Source organism: Falco naumanni, chromosome 4, assembly GCF_017639655.2.
Source record: "Falco naumanni isolate bFalNau1 chromosome 4, bFalNau1.pat, whole genome shotgun sequence".
Classification (NCBI taxonomy): Eukaryota; Metazoa; Chordata; class Aves; order Falconiformes; family Falconidae; genus Falco; species Falco naumanni.
In genome coordinates this window covers 68,868,045-68,895,479 of record NC_054057.1, presented here as the reverse complement: position 1 = coordinate 68,895,479, position 27,435 = coordinate 68,868,045, and the positions used below count along the sequence as shown (strand labels likewise).

Here is a 27,435-nt window from a genome sequence, read left to right as displayed (position 1 = left end):
GGGAAGCTTCACTTTTTGCTTCTGAAGGAATCTAATGCAGACTTCTTTGGAAGCAGAGGAGAGAAAACAAGTGTCTCTGACAGACTAGAAAACTCTGCAGATTCCCAGTTTCCCTGAGCTCGAGGAGCGGTGTGCCCCCAACGCACCTCTAACACCTTGCGTTTGATGCTTGAACCGTCCCTGCATGCTTGCAGCACCCGGGGGCGGTTTGTTGTTGAAGACATCCTGCACATGCTTGGCTGACTCACAGCACTGAATTTTAACAGACTCCATTACAGCAGTGGCCTGTCATCCTGCTGCAGCTGTCCAGCAAAGGTACCTCGTGTCCCCTGGCAGCAAACTACACCCCTGGCAGCAAGACAGGTGGAAACAGCCAGTGTTGACTGTTAAAGGAGCTCAGTCACACTCTTTCCTTTGGCTAATAATAGTTAGGAAATGTTTACTACACCATACACAGGATTTTAACCTCGTTTATTTACCAGGTGAAATTTCAGTGATGCCGTTGTCCTGCATAGTGCTCACCTAGTTAAGTGATGTTCATTTAGCAAGTTAGCTCTGATAATCAAGTCCGATGTCAGAAGCTGTGTGTTTGCAGCTGTGGCCAGCAAAGGGTGGAGGAGGGGCAGGGGAAAATAAAACAAAGCCTTTTCCCAGGGCCACCTTCTGAGCAAGCGCCTCAGTTGTCACAGCCTCCGTTTTCGTGCTGCTGACAGGTGGGAATGCGGGTGGCATTGGCTCGTCGCTCTTGAGATTGCTTTTTGAAGAGGGTGGGAGGGGAAGGGAGAGGAGTTTATATGCAGACTCATACTCCGATGTGAAGCTGGTGGTATCTGTGTGGCTGGGGAGGTATATGAGGCGCTGCTTCAAAATGCCTTTCTGGGAAAGCAGAGTTCTAATTCTGGCATTTGTTGAAAGGGGATTGCCTACAGTCATCGCTTTTAGGAATAGATGGTGTAAAATTAAGCCGCCTCATTTCGCTTTGATGTTCCTTCTAATTTTCACTAGAACATACCCATTTTCTCTTAATTTCCTTATGAAAAACGCTTTTTTTAATTCTTCTTCAGAAGAGACCACTAACTGAAATTGAAATACAGTCTTCAAGAAATTGTACAACTTTGATCACTAAACTTAAAAGCTAGGAAGGAGATGGGATTAGTGCTATGACTTCTGTAGATAAATATTTGTGAGCATTTGTGACTTGAACATAAATTAAAGAGGGAATAAACATCTGTCCTTTGATCAGCTCTCCAGCTCATTAACCTGTTGAATGCAGAATCTGGCTGAAGGATTTGAGGCCAGAAAGGGTTCAAGGCATATGAAACAGTCACAGATCTCTTCCCCTTTCTGTGGACAGTGTGGGGTTTTTTCCTGTGGTATTTTAATTGTAAACACAGCAGGACACTTTCGGAGCATGTGAAATTACTAATGATTTCCTCTGGTCTTAACCCATCCATAACTTCGGTCTGCCCAATGGTCTGAGGTGCCTCGAACTGTAACTTGCTTTGGGTTTGTGCAAGAGGTATTTGCTCAAGTGCTTTCGAATTTGGACAGTCTGGTGTACCTGGGAAGTCTGGCTGAAGGTGGAGATTGGTGCTGAGCTGCAGCCCAGCTCCCGTGCAGAGCGGATGGGAGCTGAATGTGGACCCAGCGGATGCCTTCCAAACATCCCATGAGTTCGCTGGGCAGACGGCTGCTCTGCGCAAGGGTGAGTCACTCTCCCAGCAGCCTGGGTGCCACGTATAAATTAATACAGCGTGTAGCTCTTCCCATACGAAGCTACATCAGAGGTTTAATTTAAGTTCTACTTCATGATGGTCCTTCACTTAATACTGCTCCCGAGTTTTTAAAGCCAAACCTCACTGGGGAAGACTACCAGCAGCGTGTCCACAGGCTTACCCAAGCACGGGCATGTGCATGAGGTTTCTGAACGTGGATGTCAGCTTGTGCTCTGAGTACTGGGTCCCAAATTCCTCCCTGAAGGAAGAGGGAAGAGCCCCCCCATCCAAGGACGGGGCTGGTGGATGCTGTCACACTGGAGCAGCATGGCACCCTGCAGCTCACTTCTCTGCCTGCACCCCGGGCTGCTCTTCCAGGAGCTTGGGATAGTTCTGCAGAACTTCAGTAGGATATTCATTTATCTTGGTTTGGCACAGAAGTCTTAGCCTAATTGCCACGGTGTTTATCTTGCTTGAAGCAGAGGCCTGAGAAGTAGGACTTGTTTATGATAAACTTGGAAATGGCCTTGGCCAGCTACTGTATCTCAGATTTAAACCCTTAGAAGGTGGTATCTGCTACAGAGATGCTGTAGCAGTGCATTAAAGCAATTAAAGCAGCCACTCTGCACTCCTCCAGCACTTCCCAGATATCTGAGGAACTGTAATTTTTGCATTCTGTACATGCAGAACTGACTCTGCCGCAATCTGATGATGCCTCTTTCCTGGTACTGAAAGACATTTGTTCATTTGGAGGGAAACCTGTTAGGAGGAGAGCGCATTGCATGGCTTCTTATTGCCTTAATGCTGCAAACGTACAGCCACAGCGATGGCAAGAGGCAGTTGTATCTTCGCGGGCCTTCCCCTGGGTGGGGGATGGCTCAGCAGGATGCTCCCGCTGGCTTTTATGGACCACAGTCATTAGCACTGAGCCAAAGCCCCAGCAGGAAGGCGTGCAGCACACTGAGCTCTGCTTTGCTTCTTCTGCTGCTCCAGCAGCGAAGTGGAGCTTTTTGTAATTATCTCAGACACTCTATCTGGAGCTCTAGGCTATATAGGAGCCAAGAGACTCACATGGAGCTTTAGCTGTTTATTGCTTTTAACTCTGGGATGATGTTGCCTTCAAATACATTTACTCAGTTCCTATAGGTCTGCTGGCTTGGGTTTATTCGCTCCAGGAGAATATTAGCAATAAGCTGGCTGGCTTTGCCATCTAACCTATTGCCATTTCTCTACTCGTAATTCCGAGCTGAATGTCGCTGCACTCATCTGTCACTCATGGATTGGAGCAGGCATTTTGTTGTCTTGTTGCTGCCTTAAAATTGCCAGCAATTTCAGATTGACAGCCAAATCTTAATGTGATACTGGTGGGAGTGAGGTGGCGGTATGCTGTTCGTTGGTGATATTCCTTGAGGGCTGAGGTGTCTGGCTTCACAAGTGTGCAACATTGGGTCAAAGTGGCTTTTAAGATGTTTACCTTGATGCGCTGACTTGGAGGAGCAGTTAGGGCTGGTGTTGATGAAGCGGGTGCTTGGGGGGTAATAGGAGCCTTACAGGATTTCTGCAAAGCCCAGAACTTGCTGTCCCGTCCTAAGTGCCAGCGACTGGTTGGCAGGTTATCTAGTATTAACACCAATAATTGAAAAACACTAAGACTTGTAGTGGACTTCTTGTTATAGTATGCCTGTTGTTAGTGCTGTCAGCTCTTTTAAAATTTTAGGTAATGGAGCTCTGATCTTCTACTTCTCAATTTCTCTTGCCTTAAACAGCCTCTGGAAAACTTAACAGTCATTTGAAAAGGCTCCTAACGTGGTAGCAAATGCTGTGAAGGGAAGTCTCTGTCTTACTCTTACCATCTGTCTTGCCGCACACTCCAGATGATGCAATGTGCTGTATGCCATATCAAAATAAACCCTTTATTTTTAACAAACTACATTTAAGGCACATTAGCAGAATATTCAGCCAATCCCTAAATTTGGGACTGACCTTACTTAATTCCTCAAGGCACACTAGCACACTGCATCCTTCAGCACTGGAGCTGGCACTAATGAGCTGCAGACTCCTACTCTGACATTTCAGAAAATGAGACTCTGTTCCACCGTAGCGCTCCGAGCCGGGCTGACATACGCTGATTCACTGGGGCTAAGCAGTGTTTATCTTCCAAAGACGTGTGTGCACACGCGTGTGCTCACAAGGCTTGACTGGAGAATAATCTGTAGGACGAATGGAGTGTCTGGGTGTGAGAGACCAAAACTTTGGAGATGAAACTGGTGGAGGGACTGGAGGGTCCCGCAGGCAGCAGCTGATACCTTGAACGCAGTTCAGCTTCTCTGGCCCCTGCAAGTTGTGGTCAGGTCACTATAGTATCAGCTGTTCTTTTTCATTAATAGCTTGTTTTATTTTGTTTGCCTGCTGTGTGGGTGGTAGCATGAGATGTGTCATGATTCTCTGAGTGGTTTTATGAGTGTTCTCTCTGCTTTCTTCTCCCTCTTGTCCTGCTCTGTGGTGGCCTAGAGTTAATGGTTTTGCTCTCCTGTGACCAGGCTGGTCATGCTGCAGCTGGGCTAGTTCGTGTGTGCTTCTGACTGCAGGGGCATGCATAATTAGTCCCCTTTTGAAAATCTGTAAATGAGCGCAGGGTGTTCTGAGTGCAAGCTGAGGGCTGTTTGCAAGCAGCAGATCTGCTGCTGTCAGACACGTAAAATTGTCAGGTCTAAGCCATGGCCAGTAAACACACTGGCTGGCTTTGGGCATGCAGGCTAGCAATAATTGTGGATTTCACTGCTAGACCACTTTGTGATGTTTTAAAATTTTGTTGTCTGGAGAGTGCTTGAGCCATAGATGTGCAGCCTTAACCCCTGATGGTCTTCAGGATAAGCAACTTCTGTCTCCAGCCTACTCCAAACTCTCTTTTTTTTAATTTTATTTTTCCTTTTTTGGCTCACTCAGAAGCAAGCCAGGAGCTAATGTGTGGGACATTATAGCAAACAACCAGCTTGCTGGAAAGTAGGAGAAAGTTGGGAACAGGCTGCTCGTACCTGTGATCCCTGACCTGCTGCCCTGCAGTTGTTGTAAAGTCAGTTCCTATATTGGGGACCTTGGCAGCATTTGGAACGTGAATGGGTGATCGGAAGGCAGGCTGGACTCAAACCAGCGTTTAAAAACAGTCTTTTCTAGGTGAATGTTCATTTTTTTCAGGAATTTGGTCACTTTTCCTCTTTCTATTCTGGTTTTAAAAAAAAAAAAAAAAGAAAAAGACCCACCACTTTCCTTCCCATACAGCTCAGAGGGATTTTCAGGGCTTGTTTTGTCTATCAGTCAAGAGTGAAATTCAGTGTTTACATCTCCTGAGGATGAATGAGGTCAGAGCAAATGTCATCAGTACTGATTCCTGTAGTTCCTATTTATGGAAACATTTCCTTCCACTTTAATAAGTAAAACCAAGGCAATCCTTCCTTTGCATGGGTCTAGCTGCTGCCCCAGATCAACAGCCTGGTAAGGAGCTTGCTGAAAGTCCATTGCAGCCTTCCACAGTGGTGTTGAATTCACTTGCTAGCAACCCAGTCATTTCCCCTGGCATTTCCAGCTCCAGTCCGTGGGATTTACGTACTGTTGGAGTGATGGTGTTATCCCTGCAAGAACTGGATTTACCTCATTTCACACTTAATGTTGAGCTACTCTGCGTGTAACAACTGCAGCATCCCGAAGCCCTTGGAGGAGGGGATGAATGATTGCATGCGCTGAATTTATTTGTGTTACTAGTCTTCAGTGACTAATCCACCTGGTTTCTCATTGTCATATTCTGCAATTGCTTTTACCTTTTCTTCTCCGGCATTTCCTACTTAATAGGAAGTGTTGGTGCTCTGGAGCAGGCACGTTGCCTTTCCTCCCTCAATTACTCACTTGTCAATTTGCAGGTTGTAGTTCAGTGACTAAATTGGGTCATAGCTCCTCCTTTTTCCCCACACCACTGCTAAAACATCCTCCTGCCTTTGCTGTCACTAAGAGCTTGTAAACTACAGCTCTGTCAAGATGATATGTAAAATGCTTCTCTGAGTGATACTGAAATCTCACCCAAAAGTTACACCCTTGCAAACGTGCTCTTGTCTGGTAAAAGCTCTGGCTGTGTAAGCAGGGTTCTTAGAAAATTAAGTGCAGGGTGAAGTGAACTTTCTCCCTGTTTTTCACTTTGTTCATGACTGTTTGAAAACAGCTACGTGAATATAAGAGTTTTGCGTGGCAAAGCAGGTTGTGCCTTTCTGCAGCAACTGCAGTGGGAGCGGAGGGTGCTTCGAGCATCACGCTGGGCGCTGCCTATTGCAGTGTCCCCAGCAGCCCCTGCTGCATCTTTGGCAGCTTCTGGGGTAATAAGTGTCCAGGAAAGAGTGAAGGAATATCTTGCAGCAGCTGGAATGATCCTATTTAAAACCATTTAATCACTGAGGAGTCAACTTTTAAAGCATTTTGTGAATTTAGAAGCAAAAGTCCCATGAACCATGCTTCTTGGTCAACTCGTTCCATGCTGCAGTCAGATGGGGGAGATTTTTTCTTCCCCTTTCACACCAAAACCTTGCACCCTTCCTGCGTGTGATGGGGAGCAGAGCTCGCACATGTAGTCTGGGTTCCTCGGGGGTAGGTTCCTAGCAGGCAGCAGGGAGAGCGATGCACTTGCTTCAGATGGCGAGTAGTGAAGCACAGCACTGGGGAGGGCTGTGGGGCGGCAGCGTGCTGGGACTGGATCACGGCCACCCGCGGGAGGAGGAGGAGACGCACGATGCCAAGGTCTATACTTGTTCTGCCTGGCAGGCTGTTTTTAGCAATAGTAGCAACTGATACCAAAGCAGCTTTTGGCCACCCCAGCAATCCCAATAGGCATTTTTCACAAGACACTTAAATCCTGCCTTTTTCCCCCTTTACTTCTAGTAAGAGGACTCCAGGTAGGTGCAGTGCTGTCTAATTAATCTTGGCATGAACGAGAAACTTCAAGCAACTGGCAGGTGTCATTTGAGGTTCTCGTATAGGACAAGGACTTTCCCTTTTTTAAATAAACCATATTCCTTCAGCTAGCTGCTAGGAATAACCTCTGCCTGCCACCTCTGCCAGCTGCGCATCATGTTTCTCAATTCCTGCTTTTTGCTCTAAGTCCTTCAGGAATGTTGTGCACAGTGGAACAAGAACTGAGAAATGAGCTTTCTCTGGGCTTTTCTGAGGTGAGCCTGGTATAAATCAAACCTCTCAGCAATAACAGTAGGCTTTTAGTAGCATCTCCAGGTGGGTAGAGCTGTGCACCTGTTGTGCAAGGTGCTGATGGAGTTTGTTGACAGGTTAGTGCTTTGGAAAGGTTGCTGTCCTGGTCTGCCCCATGGTAACCAGCTGCGTGGACTTGAAAACCTGCTCAGAGAAGGGCAGAAATGGGCTTGAAGAGCCATAGTGCAATAAGCTTAAGGTCTGTGTTCTTCTGGGATCTATCTAGGGTAATGCCAGACTTGAACAGGTTAAGCAGTGGGAAGTGAGACCGAAGTCCAGTTCTTAACTGCTTGGAATTTGAGGAATTGACAATTAGCTTTCATAGCAAAACAGGGCTGCTAGAAATTGCACTTCTTGCTTAGTTAAGACCTGTCTTTTTCGTATGTCTAAATTAAGTTCTGCAGACAGTCAGGAGCCAGTTGCAAAACAAGCCCATAACGTGTAGTTATGGTCCTATATTAAAATGAAATTGCATGAAAGTCTGGTGCGTCGCAGCACAAACACGGCTGTGCTTTGCGTGGTTTGTTCTGATTTTTTTTATTTATTTTTAATGACTCCTGAGTGAGAGCTGGGGGCATTGCTGTGTCGGGACCCACCTCTTCCTACAAATGAGTTTGTTTGCATCCTCGCTTCAAGCTCTTGCAGGGACATCCTCGGTCCCTCTGGCTGGCAGCAGGACAGGGAGCAGCCCGGTGGCACGTGCCACCTCCTGACCCCGTCGTGGGATGGCTCCAGCCTTTGCAGCGTTACCTCCACACCTTACAAAAAGCTGCCTGTGAGTTAGCGTCTGACTCAGCTTTGTCCTTTCACTGGAGTGAAAAGCAGTGGCTTGGGGTTTTTTTGTCTTCCTCCCCCTCCTCTCGCCGAGCCCGCAGCGTCGCGGAGGGGAGCGGTACATGGTGCTCACTGCGTTGGCAGGGAGATGCTGTAGGAGGGTTCCCCGACCCCAGAGCCGCTGCAGTGATGCAGCCGATTGACGTACTTTCTCCTGCATCAAAGTGACGGTTGCCTGGCTGCCTCATCGAGCCTGGTGCTTTTTTTTTTTTTTTTTTTTTGGTGTTTAATATTAAAGTACAAAGCTGTGCAAAAACCACATGCTTTTTTACTCTTTGAAGTGGTGCTGGCCAACTGCCTGAAAAACATTCTCCAGTGGTGGTGGAAAAAAACCCCATTACGTTTTACAAATATTTTTGTTTTATTTCACCCCTTTCTTTCAGAAGCTTGACAATAGTCCTCTGGAGACTTGACTTGGTGTTCCTGGCAGAGGCTGACCCATCCCTATAGCTGCCTACCTTCAGCGCTGCAAACAGGACTGGCAATTAGGTTTTGAGGAAATAAAACTCGCATTTAGGTGGCTGGGTTTGTGTTTGTCTTTTTACATGATACGTTATCCTCATTTTGTTCAGTGTCTAGCTCTTGCCAAGCTAAGAGTTGAATGTGTAGCCTGGAGTTTTCAGTTCAGGACTTAAGTCCAGAGGTTTTTAAGCAGTTTGAGTGTGTTGCTGCTAACCTGAGTATAGCGGGTGAAATATTCAAGGTGAAAAATATAATATAATTAATCAGTTGTATTTTTAAAATTAATGTATGGTTCCTGAACAAGAAATGCTGGACTAAACATTATTAAAATGGGCAAGAAGGAGGGGAAATAGGATCAGCTGTAGAAGCTGATGGCGTGTGTATGTGATCTGTAGCTTTTTTAATGCACTGGTAACGTGTTCCTCATAACTTCAGCTGCTGAATGAAGATGTTAATTAGGCAGGGATTAACAACTGTGCTTTATGTGTTACAATGCTAGGTATGCACACCTTGGGTGAGTCTCTTCTGTGATCTTTATCCAGGTTTGGTCACTAAAAGGCGGCGTTTCTGTGATAAAAGTGGCCATCTGTTGTTTGTTGGTAGTAGCACAGCCAGGCAGGTGGCACATCTTCTGGCAGAACAGAAATATTGTTCGTCCATTTTCTGTCAAATGCAATTAGTGTTAAATTGCAGGAATGCAAATTGAGATTTAAGACCACACAGGCTGGACTTGCCTTCTGAATCATTTTAAAGGTAAAAGTTTTTTTGCAAAGGTGAAGGTCAATAGAAATCGTCCTGTGAGGCTTTTAAGGTCAGTGGTCATCAAGTGTTCTTCAGGACATCAAAATTCCTTTCCTCTTTCAGTGGGGGATGCCAACCATGTTCGCGAGGGTGTGCTCTGCTTTATGGTAAGTTAGGTCTCAGCACCAGCTCTTAGTTTTTTCGCCCAGAGGTGCAGCAGGGTGCTGAAAAGGTTTCTGCAGCGGCAAGCGAAAAGCTAAGCCATATAAAACATCTGTGGTTAAGGCCCAGAGTTTCCCTCATGCTGTCACTGTGCTGTAGCTGACGAGTGGCATGATGTTCAACAAGCAATGCCAGCATGGTGGTTCGTGTATTTGTGTAAACCACTTTGAAAACTGGTAAAATTCCACTAATCCCTCTGTAAGTGAGCTTATCATGGGATACGAATTTCCTGTTGCCTGTCCCCTACTGCTGAATGCAATAAAACGGGCAGCCAGAAAATCACGTTGGTTCCTGTGTCGGTGCCTGTCATTTGTTCCAGTTTTGGGTTGACTTGCCTCTACAGAGGTTATGGTTTTCCAGTTTTCCTCAGCTTTCAACTCTGTTTTGGGTTTTAGAGCTGAAGCTTATAAACAGGTCCTTTTAAAATATATGAGCGTGATACAAACTATATGGACGTGAGTGTGCTGAGGTATGTGAAGAGCAGGGTGCCGGTGAGCAGATGTTTGTGATGTCTTTTTTTACCTAAAAAACAGTGTGATCCCATCCAGTCCCTGGAAAGCACGCAAGGCTGCGGAGTGAATTAAGTATTGTATGCACTGTTGTGGGTAAAGAAGCTTGATTCATTCTTTCTCCCTTTTATGTGTTTTTATTAACTGAGGCAAGGGATTTCTGCAGCCATGGCCTCCCCTAGGAATGCCAGCTATGTGAAAAATGCCCTGTCCTGCCACGCTGCTGCTCTCCCTTATCTGCCTGTTTCTTGCTGCCAGCCCTGGGCACAGGCTCTGCTCGCCACACAAATACCTTCCTGTCCTGGGAAGTGTCACCACTGCCATCTGCGTTCATCACCACATCTGTCTTCTCCAAGCTGTGTGCCGGGTGCCCCGCTATCAGCGCCAGCGTGATCTGGTGCTTGCAGGAGGTCCCCGGTTCCCCCAGCCAGACCCCGTGCTGCCGGGTGCCCGTCAGCACACCGAGTGTGCAAGGCAGGCACCAGCATGGCGCGGCAGCGGCGATCACCGTGTGTTGTAAGCCTCACCCCTGTCCGATATCGCAGACTACGCGATTTCTTGGTTTCATCCTTGTGAAGAGGCTGCACGTGTTATATAGGACTTTTTCAATCACTTGATGTTGAATATTTACGTTTTTTCTTCCTTCTGTTTTCCCAGGAACATTCCAGGAGTAGTGGAAAGCGGTATGTATGTGTTGTGGCCACTTGAGGCCGTTTATTCTTGGGGAAAAAAATCAATAAGTAGTATTGGATTAAGTTCTTATTTCTTGACACAGTTGTCCACAAAGAGCAGCTTTGGTCACTTGCACTCTTCCAGCCTTAGGCTGTCTCTGCTTTCTGGAGTTGGATTGAACTTTGGGTTCACTGTGGACCAATTTGAATCAATCTGTTTTGAAACTGGGGGAACAGGTCCTGATGCACAGCCTCAGCATCGCCAGCGAGGTGGAGGTGGGGATGCTGTAAGCCGGGAGCTAGGTGACTGCGTTGGGTTTTATTTCATCTTGGAATGATTGCACCAAAAGTAAAGAGGGCTTAATTTTTTTCTCTTTTACTGAGATAATTACGTTTGTTCAAGCTTTTCACTTACTAGGCAAGCAGGATCTAAATTTGGTGCCTCTTTTTAATATCTTTTCAGCATACGTGTTTTTTTGGAGCACGTTTAAAAGTGCTTCTGTCCCTGTTATGTAAACTTTCTTTAAAGGCAGTGAGGTGTAATTGTCTGGCACATCTCAGGGTGGGCAGGCGAAGCCCGAGGTCTCATCTGCTCGGGAAGCTGCTGCTGTTCTGTTGAGGAGTGTGTGGACTCACAGGCTAGTGCCTGTACTGGTCCGTCTCCCCTCTGGAGGTAGTCCTGCTCTGGAACAGAAGTGCCTTACATTGTTAACTAAACCCAGTTGTAGCTGGGCGTTTTGTTCTAGGTTTAAATGGGAAGACTGGGCTGATTGCTCCTTTTTCTTAATTGCCATCACTGTCAGTCATCACTCCCACAAATGAGGAGTCTTGATTGACGGTGTGAGATCTGCTAGTTGCTTTTAGCATAAGGTTGTAGCGTAAATCTCTCACCGGTTATTTAGGCTCGTCTGGTCTAACTTTACATGGAAATGTTTTAGGAGCCCTTACTGACTAAACTGGCCAACCTTTTAGAAAGAAATAAAAGCAGGAAGCCCCACACAGAGAAGGTTAATTTTTAACCAGTCCTTGCTCAGTCTGCAGAATGTTTTGACCATCTCTTTCCCCCACAAACATGCTTCTTGAATGCAGATTAAACAACCAGGAACAAAGCGTTCTTGCTCAGGATTAAAAGTGAATGCACATGAGGGCTATTCGCAGTAAATCCACGTGTAGATAAGAGCGAGCACTTCTGGAGCTGGTGAGTGCTGCCACTGCGAAGGGTTGGTCCCCCAGGGATGGATTGTTCCCTCCCCACCAGCTGCGGGGCTGATGCTGCCAACAGGCTCGCTGGTGGCAAACCTGCTCTGGCTGGCAGCTCGATGCAGAGACATGGTCAGGTGCCTGCTCCGGTGTCCCCAGTGCCTGGCACGCGCGGCTGGAGAGGTTCATGCTTCCCAGGAGAGGCAGGAGGCTTGTCATGCTTCGGCCAAGCGTACACGGAAATCTGTTTCTTAAATCAGACTTTTATCGGACCGGATTTTTTTTTTTATTCAATGGTATACTTTGCCTCAAACTCTGTTTACAGTGGAATTGGAAGTAGACCACCTGGATTAGAGACTCATTTTGACAAGTTATTAAAAACATTCTTAGTGTCCTGCATTTTCCTGTTTAGACACACAACTGAAGGAAATACCTGTACTTCTGTGATAACATGCAGTTTCAGGCCCTGCACTCCGTGGCACTGTATTTTATCTCCCAGGTCTGTGACCGAGCAGATGCTGCCGGTACCGACCCTTCTCCAGGTGTCACTTGCATTGCCACTGTGCAACAGAGAGCTTTCGCCCTTCTCTTCCTTCTGATTTCAAGTTAGCAACCAGACACACAAGTAATTCTCCATTTGGCAAGCGAGTTCATACAGAAATAGGGGGTTAAAGCAGCTGCAGAACTGTGTTCCTTGTCCAGTGTGTGCATAAAAACTGGGGGCAGGACATGCCCTTGGGTAATTCCCAGAACTGCAGTAGAGGGGTGACTTTGCAGCCCTCTGGGACTTGGAGGTGCAGGTGAGCGGGTGCCAGCAACGCTCAGGTATGTACAGTGTTAAGCAGAGCGGGATGGCAACTGTGTAATAGCAATTGCTTAATGACATGAAGTCAGGGAAGCTTGAATGTTTTGCATATATCTGTTTTTTTCTAATCTGTAGTAGATGATTTTCTAAATTTAAGCACCAGCCCTATGAAAATAGTCAGCGAGCCAAAGGTTGCCCATTACCTGAAGGCAGATGCCTCACGTGCCTTCTGGTACAACCCTTTCACACCACGTGTAAGTTCCTTTTTTTAGCCTCTCTGCCTTATTTCCAGCCCCAGCCTTTCCCCGGCAGTTCCCAGTCCCAGCCCTGAGCTCAGAACTTGAGCCGCTGCCAGCCCAATGTGACTTCTCTTCCTGTAAGAGAGACAAAAGAAAACGACCTTCTGCTTCCTCTCCCTGTCTGCCCAGCGGATTCCAGCTCTGATGTAGGAGTTGCTCCTTGTTGCAAACCCTCACATGATGTTGCAGTCATCAGTATTATCAAAAGACCCGGGGTTTGCTTGAAAACAGCCGCACAGACGCTGCAGTCACATGGAGATACTGGCCTTTTCTTTTAGGGTAATTACTTTGGTGGTTGAAACAAGTGCAAAAGTAGTCATCAAGGCTGATCCTCATCCGCGTTTGGAAGCAAGCCTCTTCGGTTTTGCTTGCCTGCAGCTGACTTAGGGAGGGAGGGGGAGACCCCGGCTCTGGTGACCCATTGTGAGTTTCTCCTGGAGCATCATTTTTGCCCTCTGTAGCTGCATGGGTAATGAAAACAAGATGACTAGAGAAAGTCATAGGACTGCTCTCATATCAGCGTGTTTTATGGGTTCATGAAGCAAGCAGTAGTATTTATGCTCATGTGATGTCTCTGCTGCAAAAGGTCACTCGTATTTCTAGTGTTATTAGAAAAAGCTGGCCACCAAATGGAAATGAGTCCCTTCTGCAATCAGTCTCTGGCAGGGGGTGAGCATCCCTGAGTGGTTCAGCTCACAAGCAAGTGGCACACCAGCCCAGCCTCAGGATACCACCAGCTGTTAATTATTTCTGAAGTATGTACCTAAGACTTCGAGTTTTTGCTTTACCACCGAGCTATAGGGTGTGATTTTTCAGCAGTACCAGCGTTGGAATTATGGGTCTGAATTTTTCCAGTGTAGATTAGGTTGCTGCTTTATGAAAAAAGATTCTCTCTTGGGGTTTCTGAGGCTTGGTTAGCAATAGGGTGCTAATTACTGGGTGGGGTCAGAGGCTTTGGGATTTGTATTAGCAAAAAAGACATGTGTTTAGTGCAGCACGTACCCAGGCATGACCAGCTCAGACCCTGGAGCGCTGCAGCTGTAGTGTGGTGCTGGACAGATGTTGTGGCATTCTGCTTTGCTCTTCAGTAGTGGGCTAATGCAGCGATGCAGTACTTGAGATGAGTCCTCCATGCATGCTGCGGGGATGTGCCCGTTCGCTTCAGCTCAGCCTTGCAGCGTGCTTGGCGTCCCAGCAATTACACGATTGTTGCTTAATTCCATCCTGAATCGCTTTTCTCCTTGCTCATAGCTGTGAGTAGCTCTCTGTCAGCACATGAGATATTAACACAAACAGAGATCGTGTTTGTTTCGAGTCAAGGTCACTGAAGGACTCTTAGGGGTTAGGTTAGTGGGAACTGTTCTTTTCTCACTGCTTGAGGTCTGTAGTTGGTGTCTGGACATACTGCCCATGGCTGTCAAGTCAATGCGTTACTTAATAAGTGTTGCAATGTTGAACTTTCTTTAGCAAGTCTGTCTAGGCGCTGCGCCTTTCAGGGCACGGTTGCCTTGATTCATTGATGGCACCATTATGTCTGGAGCGATTTTTGCTTTCCATCTCTTTCCCTATAAACCTCTGTTGCTCCACGCCAGCACTGTTTACAAGTTCGTTTGCATCTTTCAGATGACTCCGTAGGAAAAGCAGCGAGTGAGTGTCTCTTACTTGAGTTTCACGCAGTGTGGAAAGGCGTTTGCAGGCTCTCACTGCAGATATGGGTGTGCCTGATGGCTTCACTGACTCAAGATGCGACTGCTATCAGCTGAATTCAGGATTTCGAAGCTATACTGCACTCATTTTGCTGCTCACATCCTTACCCCTAAGAATATTTGCAATGAGTAACCTCACCTACAGCTTTGGAGGCTCTTTACTGCAGAAGTAGAAAGCATTTGCAAAACCAACATCAGAAAAAAATTTGGTGGTAAAGCAAGCAGGTGTGACCCAGATGTGTCCAGAGCACATGCACCAAGTAAAGAGGTTTCCATGTGGCTATTCCTTGGCAATAATTGTGGTTTAACAAGCAGGAAAAAATTCTCATGAGTGGCTCATGCTAAAGATCTTGTCTATGAACCTGGAAAACCAGCTCTTCTGAGGTGTTGATGGAGTAAAGCAAATGCCAGTCGATGTTTCAAGCTCTGCTAGTTGAAATATGCTAGAAGTTCTGCTAAGAAATGCACTTTAAAGGTCTCTAGGGGATTGTTGTCTGGGTGCTGTGAGATACCTAGCTGATAGAGCAACTGGGAACTTAGCACACAAGTATGCAATTCTATTTTAATCGGCTGGGTAGGTGACTCTTTCCCCTTACTTTGCAGAACAGAGTTAGCAGTTCCTAGTATTATCATTTAGACCACTCTTATTTTCACTTAAAAAGTGAAGATATCACGGTGTTTTGAAATGGGGCAGACTGAAAACAAAAAAGTACAACTTTCTACATGCAGTGATGAGGCAAACACCATCTGGCCCTTGGGGCCAACCTTTTAGCCACTGCCCAGCGGGGCAAACACAATCAGCAGGAGCCAAGTATTGCGAGTGCTCTGGTTTTGATAATGTGTCTTCAAAAAGGCTTTCTGAAGATACAAAGTGTAAAGCCAAAAATACACTCTGATTTATATGCTTTCTTTGGAAGCTGGTTTAGGTGTGCTGTAGCCAACCCTGTATCAGCCTCTTAGGTCACACAAAGGAGGCTGCAATGCTTTTGGCTCCCGTTCCTGAAGAGGTTTCTTCATGGCTCTGTGCTATACCGAGACTCATCAGCCAGCTAGTCAGCATTTTTCTTGTTTGCTCAGCATCAGCTGAATGCTGCTTCCCAGTACTGTGTGGCTTGTCTAGAGAAGTCATGCAAAGAGGATCGTTTATCTTCCTGCAGTCGAACAGAAGGTATGTAATTTTTCAGTAAATATTTTTGCCATCAACTCAGGTGGTTGTTTTTCCCCCCCCATCTAAGCTTGATGGATGCCAATACTCATCTTCTGCGGATGCTGGAACGGAACAGAATCCCAAACATAAATCTGGGGGGCAGTTAGCACATCTTCTGCCTTAGGCTGGGGGGATTCATTCCCATAACCTTCCATGGCACCTGTGCCGCTATCTTTTTGATTTTTGACGTTGCAGAAAGTGAGCTGAAGGGGGAGACTTCGCCCTGAACTCCTCGGCTTCAGCACAGGCAGGAGCCTAGAAGGAAATAAATCAGCCTTGAATTCTGGTCCGAAGGTCAACAAGTAAGAGTGACGCTGGAGCAGATGGCCCGAGTTCCTCAGTGTGGGATATCTTGTCCTCAAGCATCAGGTGACCCCAGCTAAGCCTCCCAGATGGCATCTCTGCCATGACACTGGGGTAATGGGGACAGGCAGATCACCCCGGGTAACCGGGCCACGCTGCCCCCAGCTCAGCCTGCCGAATGGTAACGAGAGGTCTCTGTGTGTGTGTACATAAAAGTCATAAAAGGTTAAATGACAGTGAATTCGGCTTCCAGGCTTATTCACACGTGTGTGGGATCAGATGTCTGGTCTCTGTGTGCCGCCTCCCCGCTGACTGGAACTGCGACGTTGGGTCAGCGCCGATTCCGGGGGAAAACACCCTCCGCCGCAGCTCGAGGGATTGCTCATCTAGTTATTTAAGCTCGATCCTGCTGGGGCAGGATACTCTGCTGGAGGGGTAACTGCAAACTGACTGAAAACAATGAAACACGGGTAAACTGCTGCTTGCTTGAAGAGTGCTTGGAAAGCTATTTTTAGCTACTTGGAAACACGATTTGAATGCACATAGGTATAATAGCTGCAGTCAGTGTAATGAACAAACCCTGTTTCTTTTTCCATAACACAAGAAAAGGTAGCTGAGGGGCATATTGTGCCGGGAGGATTCGTAACAGCTGTGTTACCCGATTATTTACCAGTTCCCTATCTTGAGAAGCGTTGAGCAAGCTACACTGAGCGATACAATGAGTATATTGTAGTTTGCGGTTCTGATGTAATTCCCACGAAACACTCTTTCCACAATGAAAACTTGAAATTACATGAAACCAAACTCCTTGCCCTTTCCATCCCCTGCACGCAGAGCTGTGTGAAGTTCAATAAACACGCTCTGCCAGGCTTGCTCAGCACAACCGCTCTCTGAAGCCCTGCAGAAGTCCCCAGTATCTTCTAGTGAATAGAGACTATAATTGGCACAATGCTCCTAATAAAGGCTAATCCTCACAGTATTTGCCTTGAATTCTTATTTTAGGGCTTTCTTGTCATTTTCCTTAAGTTCCATGTGGCTAACTGTCTTGCTAAACATGTGATCCTGTTTTGGGGAGAAGCAAAATAAGTTTGAGACGATGAAAACTAAAAGCATGCTGCTCACAAACTGCGAGCAGAGAGGTGGCTTTGAATTGGAATGCTCGTGTGGCATGGGAAGATACTGGCTGTTTATTAGTTTTCAGAAGGAGACTTACTCTGGTGATAACTTTTAAAGGACAGGATTTTATCTGGGCATTATGGTGACTTGAGAGCGTAGATGGGTCAGGGACTTGTTTCTTTTAATAGCTGTGTATTACTGATGGGTAAATTCTCTGCTGTTTTCTCCACCAAAGCACCGCAGCTCTGCCAGCTGACTCAGACCTGCGCCCTCATCTACGTTTTCTTTCCTTTTCCCTTAGAAAAAAGTTTGGCATCGCCTTTTACTGTTTCCAACGTAGCCTGGTTTTGGGTCTGCCAGGTAGACGGTGGAGGCTTGCTGTTACACGGTGCTGCAAAGCTCGATGTTGGGTGGCACTAAAGGTAGTATCTCAGAGAGGAACCTGTGTGGACACAAACAGTAGTGACCAAAGGGTCTCCGCTTTGAAACGGGGGGGGGTGGCTGGCAGTCATTCTGCATTGCCCTGCCTGTTCAAGTTTTGGTCCAGGGACATCTGAAGATGACAGCGTTGTGTTAGTGTGATGCTGCATTTCGGGTTTGGGGGAAGGTGAATGTGGCTGCTTTAATGGGAGGGTTCTCCCTCTTGGGGCATTTTCTTATCTGTAGGAAACTCAAAAATGATTTCAAAACCTTTCCGCCCACTCAGCACCCAAGAAGTTGCACAGCAGAGGGAACTGCCAGGCTGGCTGCAGGCTGCTCGCTCAGCTGTGTCATGGCTGATGCCCTAAAATCTGCTGATCTCACGATGAAGTAACTTCAGCACATGAGGCCGGTACATTCATGTGACCTTGCAGTGCAGCTGGAATAGCCTTTGTGCACTCAGTAAAGAAGGGAATCAGACACTGTGCCATGTTAAAACTTCCCCTGCCTGCTTTAAATGTCTTGAGTGCTAATGCTTGCAGCATTTCCCAGCTCAGATCTTGGGAGCTATGGGAAATTCTCAGGAAGCTTTGTGATATTCAGCCTAAACTTCCCTTTCTTTTATCTCCTTCTATAACTTCATACTCCTGTGCCGTGACACAGCCCAGCTTCCTGCTTAGTCTTTATACCCTCCCAATTGAATGTGGAGCGGCTATCAAGCCCTCCCAGACAAGGACAAACTCCACGGTGGTCTAGCCAGGATATACGTATTTAGTCCTCAGTTTGCCCACTGAAACCAGTAGGTCAGTACCTCTTTCTTTTCAGGCCATAATTGAAGAGCCAAGCCTGAGTTGGAATGGCATTTATAGCCAGGGCAAAACATCAGTGTTATTCCTCATAGCCCCCTTTCTGGAAAGAAAGAGTGGGTGCCTGGGTGGGGGTTCTGTCTGGGGCACCACCCACAGCGCAGCATTGCTTAAGCAAAGCACAGATATTCCTGGACTTGACAGTGGGCAATTTTCAACAAGCCAGACCCCCAAACCAGCCTTAATTTCAGAGCTCTGTGTCAAGCACTCGCTCTTCCATCCCTTTTCTTTACAGAATCGGTTAGCTTGCATTTCATGAAGATGTTCGAAGAGCATGTATTTACTTAAAAGATCATAAATGTCCTTGAGTTTAAGAATCTTCACAGCGGTGATTAATATTTTGCTGAGACAGTTGTGGAGCAGCAGAGTTTCAATGGTGCTTGAAGTGCATTAATTTACAACCTGATTTTGAAGAGCAGCGAGGAAGTTCTCCTTTCTGTGCATCTGAAGAGAAGGCATTTGTGCTGGGGGGGGGGGGGCGGGGGGGGGAGATGCAGGGTTTGGGGGGCCCGTGTGTTCTTGCAATGGTTTCTGCAAGCAGAGGAATGGCACTTATATGGCTTAGTCATCTCAGGCACTGAGAAGTGGGAGAGGAAACTGCAGGTGACTGGAAAGGAGCAGATTCAAAGCGAGAGCCTGTAATGCTGTGCTGGGGGGTGAGAGGTTTTGGGGTGCAGCACTGGAGCTGCTGTGCACAGATCACACCTGCACGGGCGACCGAAACCGGTGTTGGAGCTTGTTCTGCTTTTCTGCTCATCCTTCCTTCTTAAATTGCTGCTGCTAATGCTGGCAAAGAGCGCTGAGTTTCACAGCACACAGGGAATAGGTAGCTACCACAACGTTTTGTGGCCTGGTTCTCCTAGCAGCACTGCTGTGGAAGCTGTGAGCACTCACTGCTTGTGTGCAGGGATCTGGTTTTCCCCTCTGTACTTTTATCTGTGACTGCACTGACCAGAAATGCAGGACGGATGAGGATGGAGCAGGCTTTGCAGTGCAAGTTCTGATTTATTTACTACTCTCAACCCATAACAGCCCTTAAGCACCTCGACTAAAGCCCAGCTTTGGTTCCTAGTTTAAATTATACGGTGGAGTATTTATTACGTATCTGGCTACCTGTATTGTACTGTGGACTAATTCATGAGCCCCATGGTGGCTCCAGACCTTCAAGAGGGTAGCCAGATCCTTCCAGGGATGCCTGCTGTTGCTATTACAGCCAGTTCTCCCGTGCACGACAAACGTATTTGCAGCTCCCAAACACACGAACCAAGAACACACCTGAAAGTGCAGCTGGCTTTGCATTTCAAACCCAGTGCCTTACTGGTTGTCCTACAGCCTCCGGGTGATGGCTCCAGGTAACAGCTGATGTAAATACCTGTGTGCTGTGATTTTTTTATTGTTTTTTTTTTTTTTTTTTTAATGCTTGGTCTAAAAATAAGGTTGGAATGTGCTGCGGTGACTCATGGTACGCGATCTGCAGCACCGGGGTGGTGATTGTGTGTAATTGCTGTGGCAGTCCTGCCAGAGGTCCCCGCCCAGCTGGCACCGAAGCTGCTGCAGATAAATCGGAGAGAAGGGGGAGTTTCAAGCCAGACCTAATATGACAGAGCCAGTTAATGGTGGGAGGGCTTTGGGCTACCCTGGAACCAAATTCTCTTGAATGCCCTGCAGCTTAGCTGGCAGATGTATCCTGCAGGATTTCACGCTCTCTCAGCCAGGTAATCATTGCCTTTAATGGGAAGGAAATGGAGCTACAGGTCTCTAGGGATGCTCTCTCCTTCCAAAACCCTTGGCCGGTTTGAAACTAGAGCAGTGCAAGTGACAAAATCCTTCAGCAATTAATGGATCTTCTGGTAAAGGCAGAGCTGTATGTGAGGCACATGCCCTCTCTCCTACATCTGTACTGCACACTGGTCACTGTTAACTTGTGACACAGACACCCAGGAAGGTGGCAAGCAGCCGTGCTGCTTGTAAAGCCTCCTCTGAAATTTTGGGCAGAAACTTCTAGGGCACCGGGGCTGTACCCCGTGTCGCCGTGCACCTCAGCTGGACGCTGCTCTGCCTGCCTTCGTGCTGCAGTCCCCATTTTTGCTGGAGACATGCCTTGCCATAGGGATACTCCCTTCCCTTGGGGAAACCCCAGAGACTCCACTCAGAGCTCAGGAGTGTCTGTGCCGCAACATAAATAGGAAAGCAAACACTCTGCTTTACCACCCAGATTGTGCAAAAAAGCAAATTTACTTCTGTGTGTCAAAAAAAAAACCCAAAGCTCTGACACGTTGGGTTGGGTGGTTTCCATCTGGAAGCAGTCGTACCAAGATACTGGAACTGGGGGAAAAAATAAACCCCAAAAGACAAATTGCTTTTAGTATGGACCTGAAATTTAGGATAAGATTTCTCTTGACCTGGTAATAATGTGATTCAAAGCTTCTGATATATTAAAAGTGGGATGGAGTGCAAGGCTTGGCCCCTGTGCCAGCAGCTCTGAAGGGTCTGTCACTGCCAGGCTGGAGCTGCTGGCTGCAGAAGGGACATGAAGTATCTTTAAATATGTGGCCTAGTTACAACCTGTTGCAAGGAGGCTGCAATTTATCTGGGGAGGGACAGTGTGAAGGGATGTTTTACAAATCTAAAGGAGCTTACGGGCACTTTGGTAACTTGTTTACCACTAAAGTGAAATGCTTCAGCGTCTGTCCCTGCCACTCTCCCCTGCTCATCATGCTGGTCAGGCTGCAGGTGATGCAGAACAAGGTGTGGAAAATAAGCTGGATCATTTCAACAACAAAATGTGTGTAAACCCTCATCCTGAGCAAGAGGCAGAGCAAAGCCCAGTGCTTCCCACCACTGCCTCTTTAAGGAGCATTTCTCCATCCTGGGATGGCTCCTCAGCTGAGCTCCTTGCTTCGCTCTCCCCGAGTATTGTCCCACGCCATAGAAATCTGGAGGTCTTAAAGGAGGGGTGAAAAAAAAAAAGGGAAAAATTGCTGCACTCAGGAAAAAATTCAATAGCTTATTCAGCTGTTAAGCTACTGATGCAGGAAGTGTAAAAGAAAAATGGAGCCGGCTTTGTTCTGCCCAGACAAGGAGTAAATGCCATTGCCCTAACAGCCTTTTTCTGTTCCAAAAAAGCATGAGGTCATCTTTAAAAGCAGTAACCACCGGGCGGGTTTACACTGGGTTACCAGTCTCAGACTCACCTTCTGTGTGTGTCTTCCCCCCCCCCCCCCCCGCCCCTTTCCTGGCACCAGCCCGGCGCGGGATCGCTCCAGTGAGGTGTGTGTTGCTCTGCTCCGTGCTGGGGCTGCGGCAGGCGCCTGGCCCCGGTCCAGGGCCCCGGTGGAGGGGTTGCAGGCTTTTGTCTGGGAGGGAGCTGCTCCAGAACTCAGTGAGGCTGGGGGGTTCGCCCCTCCAGCCAGGGTCGATGCCCCTGGGCTGCCAGGCAGGGCTGCTGATGCAGCATTGCCCGTGGTTGTGTGGGAGATGGGTTTATGCACCTCCGTGGCTCTAGAGTTGGTGCCATCTCGGTGGCGTGGGGCATCTCATCCTCCAGCAAATGCACGCGTGCTGTGCAGCAGTGAAATGCTGCTGACGGTTGAGCTGCTCTTTAGAAGCACAGTCTAGTTAAGGCTGAAATCCAGGAGCGTGTCTTCGTACCCCAGCCATCTCCCCTCATCCCTCTATCAGCACCGTGTGCCCTGGTACCCCGTCACAGCAGGAGGATGGCTGGAAGGTGTGCTCTCCGGTGCCTTCCATCTGGCAGCTCGAGCACAAGGGCATCCATACGCACCAATCTCATAGTTGTTTTTTTATCGGGGGGGGGGGGGGGGGGGGGGGGGGAAGACAAAAGAAGCATAACCCTGGCAGTTACTCAGATGTTCACTTGTTTATTTAGCCTGCTAGGAGTGGCTGCTTCCAGCTATGAGAAGCATGGGAAGAATTCAGAAACCAGAGGGATCAGTGCATATTTCTTTCCTAGCGTAATGCTTCCTGCCGTTCGGCGGAGAAGCTGCGGGTGGGAGCGTGCAGGTGCCACCGGTTGCATAAAAGAGAAAGGGGTTTGTGCCGAGTCAATGATTAACAGTGTGGGGTGTCAGTCTTGCAGCGCAGGGCCGTGCGTCTCGCAAGGTGCAGATCAGAGGCGTGCTGAGGCAAGCCTGGTTTCTCGGCACGCCATGATGCCAAGGGTGGCAGTTTCGTCCTCGTGACCTGGATCCTGTTGTAATGTTTCAGTGTGGCGCCGAGGGCAGGGTGAGGCGAAGGGTCCCTCCGTGTTTCCTGTGGATGCTGAGCCCAGTCCTGCAGCGTCCTTGCTCCCTGCCACGATCCCTTGCCTCCGAGCAGAGCTGGGAAGCGCTGCCAGGGCAGGCTTGGGAAATGGATGAAAGGGCTGAGCGGGCAGAGCCCTGCTCAGAGCCAGACAGAGATGCTCGACTGAGGAGGCGTCTGCTTCAACACGGAGCTTGTGCTGAGTCACAGCTTGTCACTGCCAGCACTGCTGTCACCACTGTTGCTGCACACTTCTGACTCAAGGGCTGCACTGGTTTTGGTTGGGGTTTTTTTCCCCCCTGAAGTAGCCCAAATCATTACCTTTGCAAGCTACCTGGTACATGAAGAATTAGCTTATGAAAAAGAGAACCTCAGTGAGAAGCAGAGGTGCTTGCTTCATAGTCATAAGTCAGTCTTGCTCTGGCATCAGAGGGCTGTGCAGAACAGATACTGGGTACCGAAAGTGCAAAACAATCCCGTATAAATGCCTTTTCACGCTTGGAACACACAGAAACACCACTGGAGTACCGATAGTAACATGCTGCCTGAAGCACCCTGCTTTGTAAGCACTGAAAAACCTTTTTTGCTGAAGGTACATGAAGAATGCGAACACAAGAAACCTGCTTCTGTAACTCTTACTGTGATCCTTTAAACTCTTTTGTTTAATGGCAAAACCTGGTCTTGAAGAGGGCATTTGTGGTTGTTCTTGAGTCAAAGACTGAGCTGATGCAGGACACAGTTATGAGCATCCTGACCTGCTTTCAGTTCAACATATGCAAACCAGTTTAAAACAGCAAATCCTGGTTGTCCCAGAATTTATCCTAACTGAACTGTTGGGACTCTGTCCTCAAGTGCTTTTCCTAAAATAGGCAGAATTGCTCACGGGATGTTTGCCCTGGAGCCAAATGGTAACTTGGGACTTGTTTGCTTCACTCTTGAGCCTGTTCTGCCCCTCGCCTCACTCCTGGCTCCCTGTTTACTTGCTGCAAGATTTCATAACCCTCCCTCACTGCTGCTTTTGTTGGCATTGACCTTGAAACACCACTAGATAATATTATCATCACCCGTGCTCTTGTGTTCTCTCACTTTTTATTAATTTTCAGTGTTTAACTTCTCGATGCAGTATCCTACAACCAGAGAGGTGCAAAATCTTGCTGCAGCCCAAGCCCTGTTAATACCTCCGCAGTCTGGGATCTGCAGCTGCCTGCCAGATCACTCCGCTGCTGGAGGAACAGGGACAGCAGCCCAGAGAGCTGCAAGACCGTCTGATGACTTAAGCCCTCCTGGAATTGCTTACACGACAGCATGAAAACAGCATGCCAAGTGAACGTTGCATTAGCGCAATAGGAGTCGTTTCTGAAAATTGGGTTGTCCTCCCTGGGCAGTGCTGCCCTTCCCAGGAATGCTGCCGGGGAGAAGCGGAAGGCGGGTTAGCCAGGAGGGCAGAAGTTGCTCTGGCAAAGATGCAGGAAGATTTATTTCCCGCTGAACGATGTCCGTTCGTGACTCAGCAAAATGTGAGCGGCGTGGTCGTTGTGCAGAGTCACGAGGAGATACCAGGAAAGGGCCAGTCTGCCCTGGCCAGGCGCCGGCCGCTCTCCGTGGGCAGGGGCAGTCATGGCCGAGCACCAAAGGCTTCGCCCGCCTTGCCAGAAGGAAGCCTGGCTGTGCGGATTATTTCTCCGCACTCAGATGACGGAGTGGAGGCAGGAGGATGTGCACAACGTCTGGGTGTCCTGACTGTCCTGGGCTTCCTCCCCAGGCCCAGCTGCAGACATCACCTTCCCGTCCTTTTCCAAATGCTGATTTCTTTAAAATGTAAAGATTGGAAAAGGGACAATGTAACTGTGTCCTGCATGTCATCCTGGTTTGCATCACACATACTTTACTCTGCTTCTGTGTGGCTTTTTTCCAAATTCCTTTACCTCATGAGTTATTTACCCACCCCTATAAGCCTGCTTAATGACATCTTTAAAGTTTGTTTTGGCTTTTAAAAAATCCTGAGGACGCCCTTCGTGTGCTGTGCAGCAACCCACTGCATCTTTTGTATTGATGATCTCCAGTTGCTAATGACGCGCTCGGTTAATTATTCACCAAGGTAACAGAAGCTGGTTTTAAATTCCTGCCGGGCAGCAGCGGTCCTGAAGCGTGGCCGGGTTCCCTGACCCACACCAGCAGCCCGGGCTGGAAGGTGATGCAGGTCCTGCTTGGCTCTGCAGAGCCTGGGACCACGCGGCTGCAGTGCCGGTGCCAACCCAACCACCCCGATCTGGCTTGGCCAGTCTGGACTGGGAGCCATGGAGGAGCCTTAGGGATGGGCAGCCACTGCGGGCTGCAGCTGGAGGAGGATTTGCATCCAGCGAGACTCCCCTTGATGTTTCTGAGAGCTCGGCTGCTGAAATTTGTACTTGGAAGTTTGACGCGCTGTAAGAGGAACTGCGCCATCAGCACGGCATGCAGGGAGCCACTCGCTCAGTTCCCGGAGGGAGCCCTGCATCGTGGCTGCTGGGTGACAGAAGCTGAGGAGGAAGCAGAAGCTGCTGCTGCAGATTTTGCTGCTATAAAACTACTGACTGTGCTCAGTGGAGATGGATGCTGCGCTTTACGCTTGGGAGAGGCAAAGTGCATCGCTGCCGTAGGCGGCGCGGGGTCTCACTGGCTGGCAGGTGATGGTGGATAGCTGGAGAGCGGTTGGCAGCACAGGGGCAGGAAAAGGCAGGTGCCTGCCGGCTTTGACACTGTAATGACCCCAGTAAAGCATCATTTCTGATTTTGAAGTGTTGCTTTTGCTTTGCAAAGACACCATGAAACTGGGCTACAGGGAGAGCAGGGAGTAAAACTTCTCCCCCTTGCCAAGGACTTTTAAGACACTAGTTAATTCCTGCCATGCAGCAGGACACTCCATGCTGTGCTTGGCAAAACTCATCCTTCCTTCAGCCCCGCTGGTGTCCCCTGTGCAGCCCGAGCCACGGGATGCTGCAGGAACGGGCGCACAGGCTTTGCATCTCCCGGTGCTGCAGCAGATGCAGAAGTTCCCTTAAGTAACTTGCCCTCGACTGATTCATCAGCCTTGTTCCATAAACAGGAAGCTGGGAAAGTACAAGCAGGTGATCTCGTGCTGCTGCAAACGTAAATTATATCTGATTGTTTGTATTTTTTTTCCTCCAGCTGCCTGCTAACTCTTTATCCAGGTGAACAACTGTTTTGTCAATGAGGAGTGCACTGTTTGCAGTAGGGAGGTCTTTCAAGTTCAAGGTACAGATGTAGAAAGAGCTTGACTTTGAGACAGCTTTTCCTGGCCCTAATGCTGCCTGCACTATTTTGGAGTGCTTCAAATCAGAGCAGGGAAGGAGGATCCTTCCCCCGGGGACCAGCCTGCTTCTTTCTCCCAGCTTCCACAGTGCCAAACTTTATTTCAACAGTGTGGCTCCCCATTGCCCTGACTAATGTCTTCCAGGACCGGAGAGGCAGAGATTTCCAAATAACCCTGCTAATTCAGGGAATTGTCCCATGGCAGAGTTGGTAACGCTGGCTGAAGCACCGTTTGTTTTCTCCCACAGCATTCGGTGTTGCAAATGAAGCTGAGGCCGTTCAGGGATTGAAAAGTGCAGCGCACGTTGCATGCTGCTGCCAAGCAAAATAATCCCCAAGAGTGCTGTTGTGGTCTGGAATAAACTCCCTTAATGTCTAAACATAGGCGAGACAGCTCAAGTCTGCTAGGATTTTAGATGGGGCAGACACTCCCCTCTCTTTTCCCCCCAGTAAAGGCAGCAGTTCAGCATCTGCTTTGAAGCTGCCGGTCCTGGGGAGAAGACTGAAGGAGTCTCTAATTAAAGCTAGCACAGAAGGGCTGCAGTGGGCGGCTGGCTGGGGCGCTGGGAGCGCCACTGGTATCTGACCCTGTGTTTGCTTTGGCTCTTTCCTCCTCCCAGCATCCTCTCCTGGTTTGTCAGGCGGTGGGAGGTGGGAGGTGGTACTCGCTGCAGCCCTCTCCCCCTGTTCCCCACCGTTACAGACTGGTCAGGGGCTGAGTCACTGCTGGGCAGGGCAAGGAAGCGACTTTTCCTGACACCTCTGCAGCAGCCCCGTGGAGATGATCAGAAAGAAATGACCTGAGAGCGGTGTCTGGCCACGGCAGTCAGGCTCGGACAGCGTGGCCGGAGCTGCCCTCCAGCATGCCACAGCCTTGGCTGCTACCCCACAGCTCCAGTCCCAATGGCAGTGATGGATTATTTTGGTCTCATAGACAAACTTCTTCAGTTGCTGCTTTGAAATTTCGAGGAAGGTTATTTAACCTGGGACGCCCGGCTGCAGCATGGGGGTCGCAGGGACGCAGCCTCACGTGCAGGTTGCACCCAGATGGGTGACAGGTACATTAAAGCCCCACAGTCAGCGCAGCTGGGGATAGGTGCAGGGTTTGACAGCTGGATGGGGTCCACAAGACCCTCGAAGGCCGGACACTTGGCGCACAGAAAGGAGTTGTGCTTCAGCAAAGCTCCAGTCCTGCTGTGCTCTGGCTCCAGCTTGCCCTGCAGTGCTCTGCTCATTTCCACATTCAGGCAGGCCCTTATTTTGCACCGTTTTTGTGGAAGGTTCGTTTGAGACATGAGCTGTTGGTGCCTCTCATGCTTTTGCATCCCCTCCATATCTGTGCCCATGCCTTGCTGCTTGTCCCCTGCTTCCATGCAGTGCTTTGGCATCTGAGGAACCTCTGCCTCTTGCCTGAGCCCTGGCTTTCCACCCAGCCTGGGACCATCAATAGCTCTTCATTTTTTACTCTACTCTTTTGAGGGGCATCAATTTGCAAAATAATGGATTAATAGCATAGGTCTGAGTTTGCATGGTGTCAAGT

At 48.4% G+C, this 27,435-nt stretch overlaps 1 protein-coding gene across 10 annotated transcripts in view; it reads left to right on the top strand.

Moving 5' to 3' along the window:
• GNG7 (G protein subunit gamma 7) overlaps window positions 1-27,435 on the top strand; it is a 79,292-nt gene that overhangs the window by 42,782 nt on the left and 9,075 nt on the right. The window contains exon 4 of one of the 10 annotated variants that reach the window (XM_040590746.1): window positions 10,385-10,410. The exons of 6 other annotated variants lie outside the window; for them this stretch is intronic. Coding sequence is in view for 1 of the 4 variants with exons in the window: in XM_040590744.1 (XP_040446678.1) it covers window positions 26,899-26,953 (55 nt within the window). In the remaining 3 variants the exon portion in view is untranslated. Of the gene's footprint in view, window positions 1-10,384; window positions 10,411-25,255; window positions 25,713-25,735; window positions 26,954-27,435 lie in introns of those variants that run through there. 3 more of the 10 variants (XM_040590754.1, XM_040590752.1, XM_040590744.1) reach the window with 3 other exon arrangements.